Source organism: Helianthus annuus, chromosome 16 (assembly GCF_002127325.2).
Source record: "Helianthus annuus cultivar XRQ/B chromosome 16, HanXRQr2.0-SUNRISE, whole genome shotgun sequence".
Classification (NCBI taxonomy): domain Eukaryota; kingdom Viridiplantae; phylum Streptophyta; class Magnoliopsida; order Asterales; family Asteraceae; genus Helianthus; species Helianthus annuus.
Window position 1 is genome coordinate 55,135,443 of NC_035448.2, and position 11,054 is coordinate 55,146,496.

General features: G+C 41.7%; 1 protein-coding gene across 1 annotated transcript; it reads right to left on the reverse strand.

Annotated features, from left to right (window-relative positions):
• Positions 1 to 2,372: 2,372 nt before the first annotated feature.
• Positions 2,373 to 3,589, reverse strand: LOC110919328. Its single transcript, XM_022163599.1, has 2 exons — positions 2,908 to 3,589; positions 2,373 to 2,821 (listed from the first exon to the last, which is right to left on the reverse strand). Exons 1-2 carry the CDS (start codon positions 3,587 to 3,589, stop codon positions 2,373 to 2,375), a joined length of 1,131 nt encoding a protein of 376 aa, XP_022019291.1.
• Between the last annotated feature and the right edge of the window lie 7,465 nt (positions 3,590 to 11,054).

Here is an 11,054-nt window from a genome sequence, read left to right on the forward strand (position 1 = left end):
TGGTGGGTCATCCCCTTGATCAGGATGGCACTAGCTAAGTAGTTTGCAAAGTCAGCAAACCATGGGGAATCATCACTAGTCTCGATCCTCATGAGGAACTCGTGGGGGAAATTGTCATTGATGCTAGGCCCACGAGTTTCCTTTTCCTCGAAATGCTCAAGTCGAGACAGATGATCGGCTGCCAAATTCTCAGCCCCTTTTTTATCACGGATTTCGATGTCAAACTCTTGCAGCAACAAAATCCAACGTATCAGTCTCGGTTTAGCATCTTGCTTGCTAAAAAGATACCGAAGTGCTGCATGATCCGTGTACACAATGGTCTTGGAAAGGACAAGATATGACCGAAACTTATCGAAGGCAAAGACCACAGCTAGGAGCTCTTTCTCTGTCGTGGTGTAGTGCTCCTGAGCGTCATTCAAGGTCTTGCTCGCATAGTAAATCGGGTGAAAGTGTTTATCTTTCCTTTGACCCAAGACAGCCCCGACTGCGAAATCACTCGCATCACACATCAACTCAAATGGCAGCTCCCAGTCAGGAGCAACCATGATCGGGGTATTCACCAACTTCTCTTTCAACAACTCAAATGCCCGAAGGCACTCATCGGAGAAAACAAACTGGGCATCCTTCTCGAGGAGCTGAGTCATGGGACGGGCGATTTTGGAAAAGTCCTTTATGAATCGCCGGTAAATACCTGCATGACCCAGAAAACTCCTAATAGATTTCACGGATGTGGGAGGCAGGAGCTTTGAAATAGTCTCGACTTTGGCTCGGTCGACCTCGAGCCCCGCCTGTGAAATCTTGTGCCCAAGCACAATGCCCTCCTTCACCATGAAGTGGCACTTCTCCCAGTTTAACAAAAGGTTGGCTTCTTCACATCTAGCCAACATCTTTTTCAGATTCCCAAGACACTGATCAAAAGAACTTCCAAACACAGAAAAATCATCCATGAAAACCTCCCTGGAGTCCTCAATCATGTCGTGAAAAATGGCCACCATACACCTCTGAAATGTGGTCGGGGCATTGCACAGTCCAAAGGGCATCCGCCGGTAGGCGAATGTGCCATAGGGACATGTGAATGTCGTCTTCTCCTGATCCTCAGGAGAGATGGGAATCTGAAAATATCCTGAAAAACCATCAAGGAAGCAGTAGTACATCCTTCCCGACAACCTCTCCAACATCTGATCAATGAAAGGGAGTGGGAAATGATCCTTCCTCGTGGCATCATTAAGTTTGCAGTAGTCAATGCAAACTCTCCATCCGGTGACAGTACGAGTAGGAATTAACTCGTTTTTCTCATTGGTCACCACTGTCATGCCTCCTTTCTTCGGGACTACCTGTACAGGGCTAACCCATGGTGAATCAGAGATCGGGTATATCAAACCTGCATCAAGTAGTTTGATGACCTCTTTCTTCACAACCTCCTGCATGTTGGGGTTCAAACGCCTCTGATGCTGTACTACAGGTCTAAAGTCCTCCTCCATCAAGATCTTATGGGTACAAAAGGATGGACTGATCCCTTTTATATCCATAATCTTCCAAGCAATCGCCTTCTTGTGCTGCTTCAGGACTTCAAGCAATCGATCCTTTTCTTCCTTCGACAACCCAGCAGAAATGATAACGGGCAGATGAGTCTCACCCTCCAAGAAAGCATACTCCAAATGATCTGGGAGCTCCTTAAGCTCAACCGAAGGTGGATCCTCAATAGAAGGGCATGCTTTAGGCTCAGTCACGCGATCCACAACCTCAAAAACCTCGGGACACGGGGGAGATGCGTGACCTATCAGACAGGTCACCTCCTCAACCATTCGGTCCACACTAGGTGAACCAAAAGTCTCCCCTCCAAGCAGCTGTGTGTCCATAACATCCTCCTCGAATGTAGAATGAAGATGATCACTCACATACGTATCGATAGTCTCAATGAAGTAGCGTATATCATCCTGACTCTGTGAGTGTTGCATGGATTTCCCTATATCAAAGGTAACCTCCTCATCATCAACCCTAAGAGTAAGTCTACCGGTGCAGACATCAATCAAGGCCCTCGCAGTGGCTAGGAATCGGCGACCTAAGATAAGTGGAACGTTTTTATCCTCATCCATGTCCAGAATCACGAAATCGATAGGAAAGACAAACTTGTCGATTTTCACCAGCATATTCTCAACTATGCCTCGAGGGTACTTCACTGAACGGTCGGCTAGCTAAATGCTCATACGAGTCGGCTTGGGCTCGCCCAAGTCTAGCTTAGCAAAAACCGCATATGGCATGAGGTTTATGCTAGCTCCAAGATCAGCCAATGCATTGCTGACCGACAAACTACCGATCAAACACGGGATAGTGAAACTCCCAGGATCATTCATCTTCTTCGGTTGTTTGTTCTAAAGAACCGCTGAACAGTCTTCATTCAAGGTCACCTGCGAAAGCTCCTCAAGTTTCTTTTTGTTGGATAGGATATCCTTCAGAAACTTGGCATACTTAGGTATTTGAGCAAGTGCCTCGACAAATGGTAAATTTATATGAAGTTGCTTAAAAAGCTCGAGGAATTTACCATAGTGTTCTTCCATTTTCTGCTTCTTCAACCTCCCCGGATATGGAATGGGAGGGACATACTCTCTCACTGGCTCCTTGGGTCGTGCAGTACTTGCTGGGACTCGCCTCTGTTGCACCTCACCCGGAGACTCAGCCTCAATCTCCTCATCAACCTCCTCGTCATCGACTGGCTTTTCTGAAACAGCCGGAGGGATGGCTTGAGCGGTCTTGCCGCTTCTCAATGTGATGGCCTTTGCTGTAGCATTTGGATTTGGCTCTGTGTTGCTCGGAAGGCCCCCTGTTGTCTCGCTGACAACATCTTGGCAATCTGGCCAACTTGGTTCTCAATGGCCTGCATGGAAGCCTTTTGGCTTTTCAACTCACTCTCGTGCCTCGTGAAATGACCGTCATACTCCCTAAAACGCTTCTCATTCTCCGCTTTTTGAGTGTTTTGACCAGCTAAGATTTGACTAAGCATATCATGCACACTAGTATCACTAGAAGGGGGCGTCTGCTGAGGACGAGGTGGACCATATGCTCCATGGGTCGGAGCTGTGGGACGTGGAGCAAATCCGGGTGGATGCTGGTTAGAAGCATCGGGCTTCCAACTAAAGTTTGGATGATTCTTCCACCCCGGATTATAAGTATTGCTGTAGGGATTGTTTTGAGGACGGTATTGGTTTCCCATGAAATCAACATGCTCGTGTGACATCTCTCCCGTCGGAAAATCACCTACCTGATATGCTCCCCCACTCGAAGAACCTCTCGAGTGCATTTCCATCACTCGATCAAATTTCGAAGACAAGGCATCCATACGTGCTGTCATGGTTGTGTAGTCGTCCACATGATGAACTCCTTGCCGAGAACTCTTTCCCCTCGGGGGCTGTTGCGTCCTGTTTTTCACGACACACTTTTCAAGAATCTCAAATGCCTCGGTGGCATTTTTCGTGCCGATATCACCACCCGAGTATGTATCAACCATCATCTGTCCCTGACTGTCCAAACCATGATAGAAGATCTGACACTGTTGCCACTTGGGCAACCCGTGATGTGGGACCTTTCTCATAAGCTCTTTGAAACGCTCCCATGCCTCGTAAAGAGACTCGTCCTCGTCCTGACGAAAGTTCAGAATCTTGGTTCTCAACCGAACAGTTTCTCTGGAGGGAAATATTTCTGAAGGAACTTCTCAGCTAATTGATTCCATGTAGTGATAGATCCAGCTGGAAGTGAAAGAAGCCACTCCTTGGCTCCATCCCGTAAGGAAAACGGAAAGAGCCGAAGGCGGATAGCATCCGGTGATGCATCACGAATCCTAAATGTGGCACAAACCTCTAGAAACCCCGCGATGTGAACACTAGGATCCTCGTGATCCTTGCCATAAAACTGCACCGCATTCTGCAACATCGATATGGTGCCAGCCTTGATCTCGAAATTATTATTGTCGATTGTCGGTGCATTGATGCTCGCAGGCAAACCATCGAGTGACGGTTTTCCAATTTCATTTAAGATCCTATTCTCCTCCGCGTCCGCCATGTCTACCCGAACCTTGTAAAAGGTGTCATCGTCCGCTGCGTCTGTTTCAATCGTCTCGGCTACCACGCGAAACCGCTCCCGCAGTCTCCGGTGAAGATCGCGCTCCGGCTCCGATGAAGGCTCATCGATATCAGCAGCGGGGGTTTAGGACATGCACTACCTGTAGGGAATAAGGAGCACAATGCACAAAATATATACAAAAACAAAAGCAACTAGAAAATAATCATATTCTTCTTTTTTTTTCAATTAATCAAGCAAAGGCAGATAAAACAAGTAGACAAAAACTTTGTACACTTTTCACAATGGCTAAATAAGTAACTCGAATCGTTTTCAAGAAGACCGCATCTCCGGCAACGGCGCCAAAAACTTGATGTGCGTGAATTATATATATTTTTAATTAAGTTTTTCTTCACACATATTTAGTTTTAAAAATGGGTTTTCACCTAAAAACTAACTACACACACAAAAGGGCAAGTGTACCCGTCGGGTGGTAATATAGCTAATCGGTAAGAACCGGATATCAATCCGTGGATGCGGTGTCTCGATACTAAACTTTTGCTACTTTAAAGCCTTTTCAAATGTTTGGGTTGATTTTTCTAACTTAGCTTGCAAATAAATAAACTACTAAAAATTCTAACAAGAACAATATCTAAGAAAGGGTTGCCAAAACTAAGTTTCCACTAACAAATATATGACAACAAGGTGGAAGATTTGTGATGATGCAAGTTCTAGATTTAACTAACTCCCCAATCAAGGCTTCCTAGTCTATAATTCTTAGGAAAATTAAAAAATGAATTAACATTCTAATCACCTAAAAATTATTCTTTTAAGCTCACGTGCTAAGTTGATGTTAATCTTTAATCATGAGTTTTTGTTTGTCAAAACTCCTAACTCTACAAATTAGGGAAAACTAATATGAGAAACACACTAATCACCCTAACTTGGTTTTAAGTAGTTGGCACTATCATCATGTTCTTGATATGAACCACAAGCATGGTCATGCTAGCTAACAACTTTGGCCTAAATCATCAACATAACATGAACACAAAATATAGAATTCATATAAACATACTTTTGATCTTTCCAAATCTAGATGTAAGAATTCACACACAAGCTCAAATCATTGTTCATATCACATTAGCACTCACCATTCCTAGTTTCATGCTATGAATCATACTAACAAGTTAACAAGATTCAATAATCATAATCTCTACATGGGCTTTCCAACACAACATGTAAATACTTATGAGCAAACATTCAAGAACAAGAACTTTAAGCATGCATATGAACTCCAAGAACAAGACTAAGTGACAACATGAAGATTAACAAGAACAATCATCACATCTACTTCCATATTATCATATATTCATAAGCTTCAACATAGTTTAGACAACACAAATGTTTAGCCCATAAGGCTCATAAATACCAAATCAAGCACAAAGAAACATAAATTGTTCATAATGTAGTAAGCTAACCAAGTTAAAGATAAGATTAAAAATGGTGTTTGAGTAGATCTTCAAGTGATTTAATCCTCTTAAAAGCTTCCTCTTGGCTCCAACAAGCTTCCAAGACCAGATTCTTGAGAGAAAAAGTCACCAAAATGCTCCAACTCCCTTGCAAATGAGCTAGAAACTCGTATTTAAACTGCTGGGCGTTTGGCACTACCATGCCACCTTTTGGCACGGTCGTGCTTGGTAAGTATCAGAGTCACTTTTCGTCTGTCAATCTTGTTTGCTACCATTTCTGGAAAAATCCCGCTCAAATGTTCCCGAGGTCGCACGACCGTGCTCGGAGATGCTCTGGTCATGCGAGCCGATAGTGCTCGATGACGATTGAACTGATCTCGGAAATGGGCTGATCAGGGGCTGATTTTGGTCAGGCACGGTCGTGCCAGTGGTTGGCACGGTCGTGCGTCTCCTGATTTCGATGTTTTGGCCGAAATGTGCTAGTGCTGGATGAGAGTGCCGACGTCGGAGGGCTTGGCACGGTCGTGCCACTGTTTGGCATGGTAGTGCCATATCTGGCAGTTTGCTGGAATGCACCATTTTAGCTCCATTTTGCTCCAAAAGCTTCCGTTTCTTCACCGGGCCGAAGCCCGGACCTGTATTTTCACAAACAACTCAAATGAGTACCAAAATCAATGAAAATACAAAGAGTTTTCGCATAAACGGGGCGTATTTGACGTTTAAAAGATGTATAAATTCTTATACATCATTATATAAACTTGAATTTTTGTTTCATGTGTTGTAGCAATTGTTTGATTTATCTAACAAGGATTACGATATTGAATTAATGCTGGAGGATTTTCTTGACATTGTGTTTTAACAGCAAGCAGACTAATACCTTTGTGTTTTAGCAGCAAGCACTATCAGTTTATCATTGGATTAATTAGAGGATTTTTTGTCGTTGTGTTTTAAACATTCACAGTGTAACATGTGTTTTACAAGTTGCAATCCTTCATGAACAATTCCTTGACGATGTGTTTTACCAGCTGCAATCCTTCATGAATAATTTCTTGACAATGTGTTTTACCAGTTACAAGTTAATTCACAGTGTGTTATAGCAGTTTATGTTTTAGGAATGAGATGTATTTTGTAATTATTGTCGTGTTTAGAAGGAGATGTATTTGTAATTTCTTGACGAGGTGTTTTACTAGTTACAGATTAATTCACAACGTGTTATACCAGTTATGATTCACAAATGACATGTCTTTTATGGTTTCTTGACGTTGTGTTTTATAATTTTTTGGTTCTTCATGATGTGTGATATTGTATGATTCACGATGTGTTTTCTTGACGTTGTGTTTCTTCACGAAGGAGAGAAGGAAGAGAGAGAGAGGGAGAGAGAGAGAGAGAATCGCGATAAATGTGGAGTGATTTATGGGATGACCGTTATTTCCCTATTTAAAACAAGCTAAATAACACATCTACCCCTAATTAATTAAATCATCCTATTTTTAAGACACATATATTACCAAATTGCCACCAAGATGGTCTCAACCATCAAACACACTCATCCAATGGTCAAGATCACTTCCTACACTTTGTAGAAAAAACACACTTTGTAGAGGAACCTCACCCACCATAATAATATTTGATATATTTAAAAATGTAAATATATTATAATATTATTCTCAAAAAATAATTTTATTTTTCATAACATATAAATATGAATAATGCCATTGAAGAAACACGAAACTAATTTTAGGGTTGATTAGTTTGGTTTTATGTTTCTACCATAAGGGTTAATCTTTTTATCACTTTGTGAGCTCCTTAACGATCCGATAATCCTGCAAAACAGAACACCGTTAGCTCGTTAAGAGGGGAATATGGGGGTTTCCCTCTTAACCAGACTCCGGCGTGAGAATAAGTAATTGTTTTGAGGAGATAATAGTGTGTAAAGAGTGAGAGTAGAAAGAATAGAACGGATCAACCTGTGTATGGAAGTTCCTATTTATAGCCGGAGAGGTGTAAGAGGAGTTGGGCTGATGGGCCTTGGGCCGGAAAGCGACAACTTAGAGGATATGCTCCTTGTCTCACTGGTGTCGACCGTTAGTGTCTTCTAGAAGATATCCGGTGCTGGCGCACCGTGATTGGAGCCATGTGTCCTGTTGTCGGCCTTGTTGTCCCTCTGCCATCAGCAGGTGAGTGGAGATCGTGGGGCAGTTGTCGCCGTCCCTTGATTGGTGCCACGTAGGCGTCCTTGTGTACTCTCTGTCTCCTGCACGTCAGACGATCATGGAGCACGATTGAGCACAGCTTGGAGGACGCTGATTGGCCCTTTTGTTCTGCCACTTACACCTTCTGAATTAGCCTTGCGCCTTAGCCCTGCGCGACCCTTGCTGAGCACGTAAGTAGCCCGCGCAGGGTTATGGTTGTTGAAGGCTCTTATTCAGAATGCTAAGTGTTGAAGCTGATACTCTTTTCTTGTTCAGACCTCGCGCGAGGTTAGTCCTTCTTGAAGTAACCCGCGCGAGCCTGGATTGAACTTCTTGTTAAGTAAGGAGTATGTCTCGCGTGCGACCTGTAGGAAGGTTCGCGCGGCTTTTTTTTCACATAATAAAGCTACAAGAATGAAACATTACAAAACTATAGTTAAATAAGAATAAATAAAAAACTTAAAAGTTTTCGTGTATATATTCATGTTAAATGAGTATATAGTTTCCAGTAATCGGGTTGGGTGTCATCTAATCCCAGAACGTGTGAATTATTTTTTTCCATACCTATACCTGGCCTAATATTCGTCGGGCATCGAATATACTTGTCCCAAATATTTCGGATTCCAGGTAATTTCAGGTATACCGGTAGGATTCGAGTATTTTTGCCATCATCTCTAGGCACAAAAGAAGAACTAATTTAGATTGGGCTAAAGGATTAGACCAGCTTAAAGTGTATGACCACGCTTGTTTAAGCCCTTCATGATTCGCTTGGGCCCCCATGTCATGAACACTGTATTCTACATCAAATATAATACCTATTATTCCATTAAACTGTGTTAATACATCATAATACACTATTGTATATGGGGGACTCAATAAAAAAAAGAATGAACGCATACAAAAGACACAGAACAGTTCAATACGCATCCAAGAATTCAAGAGGCGATTTCTAAGAGTTGGAGAAGGATCGGTACGAGAAAGAACCAGGAACGAAGAATGAAGACTCGACACGCATCAGGTTTTTTTATCTTTCGGTTCTTTCTCGTTTAAACTCGTTTGATTATGATTCTTGCTACCGTTTGTTTGTGTTTTGATTATCCGAACATGATTGTCAGCTAGTTTCATAGACTACCTAAGTTGTGATGAACTTAGAACGCTTGTTTTGACTTTTATATTTTGACTTTTCGACTATGACGCCTTTTGATTTAAAATAACTTTGATTTGTTGCTGAATATGATCATGTGTGCGACTTTTTTGCTAGGATTATTTGATTAGTTCTCATTATTGACGTGTTTATAAAGAAGAGATTCACCATAGGTACAGGTACGTTAAAATAAATCAATTGTTAGTTCGTTAATTGGGTCAGTTTTTGTCCTAACCCTATTATTAGAAATGATATAGGTTTACTAATTAACTAAAACTAGTAGAAATTAGTGTTCATCCAATTCCATTGAATAGATATATGATTTGGGATTGTTAGGTCTGTTGTAGGCGTTGTCTGATAGTTTGAACTGATGGTAAAGTGGGATTTGGCTATTTATTCGCTTTAAGTTCTTCATAGGTATTCGGTGTATCAAGTTGGGGTTAGCGTAACAATTAGAGGGTCATTAACACCGGTGGTGTTACATACCCTAATAGTTGCGGGATTCGGTGGTGATAGGTCGAGTCGGTCCATCTTAGCACTTCGTTACCTGTTCTAATTGTTCTTCATACTTTGGTTTCTAGGAACTAGAGAATGGGGGTCCCACTCTGAGCAGACTAGTTACTATAAGACTTAATCATCCTTAGTGGGAGGTTAGTCGGGTTAAATATCAGATCTTTAGTCGCTTGTCAACTCATATATAAGTCATTATATGTTTAAAGGGATTCATTGCATAGGTGGTTTCTCCTTCTATTGATTAAACCTTGTGTTCCCAGTCGTTTAGTTGTCTAGTTCATCTTAGATAGTATCAGGGTATTAGTTAATTTAGTTAGTTAATAAGTTAGAAATCCTCAAAACAATTAAAACCAATTAACTAATTAGTTAAATTAGAGTCTTGTTGATGCAACAAACACGGGACCAAGGATGGTAGCTAAGCTGGTTAGGCAAAAGGGCTGAAGGGTTCAGTTTTGCCTAACGCAGGTCGCGGGGTCCCTCCACGTTGGCAAAACGTGGAAGGAGGTTCACTAGTATGTTCTTGTTATTTGCTTTGAGGTTCTTTCTCCGAGGCCAGCTCGAATCCAGAAAAGAAAGCAAATAGAATGGAAGTAATGAAGAGTTATTTGGAAGTGACAAAGAACTCTTTGAATGACTAGAGATTGAGGAATCTCTGTGCTTTCGGAATGTCTTAGAAGTGTACATGAGCTGTCTTCTTATAGTGGAAGACATCTCCTGAAATAGCATAAACTATACTAGCTAAACCTGTTTGCAAATGGAGGGTTTCCCCTTTTGGGGTTGAAGGCTTTGGACCCCTGGTTAATAGAGTGTGCTTGTGCAGACCTGCTCTGACTTTGTGAGTTGGTGAGCATGAGTTGGTGGGACGAGTTTCTAGACATGACTGATGACTGATTACTGTTTCTCGATTTCCTCATTTTACAGCTTTTCATCCGATGAACCTTTCAACCTTTTAAGCTCTTTGCATATTAATCATTTTGTTTATCCTTGGGCTACCCCCGTCGTCAGCCCCCCAAGTCAGAGGTTTTTGGAGTAGTATGCTCAAAGACTTCTGACTTTTATGCATGTCTTTTAAAGGCTTCAAGGGTTCGTTGCTTGGAGGCTTGAAAGGTTTGAGGCAGTTACTTTTTTGAATTTTGAATTTGAAACGATTTGACAGTTGATTTGATTGACATGTGCCAGGCGGCGGTTTTGCAGGGATTATTTATTTACCTTTATTACCCCTACTTTACTTTCATATTTATTTTAAAGTTGTAAAATTTCTTCATTTTACTTTATAATCAATCACAGTTTCCTTCTTCAGGTTAGTTTCTCTTCTCCATTTTCGTTTTTACTTTGTTCAATCATGGGTGCCCTTAAGGATTTAGCAAGGTCATTCTCTCGAATGACACAAGAGGAAGTAGACCTGTTTTGTCTTGAATATGGTATTGATAAGAAATTTAATCCAACTGCCCCTTCTTGCGATGTCTCTGTTGACAAACCAAATCCTGGTTTGATTGCTTTGTATTGTCGTCACTTTCAGTGGTCTAATCTTCGTTACCCTTTTTTCGATTTTTGTTCTAAACTTGCTTGAGTATTACCGAGTGTCTTTTGGGCAAGTTCATCCAAAAGGGATGGCTAGGGTTTTGCACTTTGAAGTGCTCTGTCGTGCTCTTGGTTATGATCCCTCTTTGTTGCTTTTTCGGA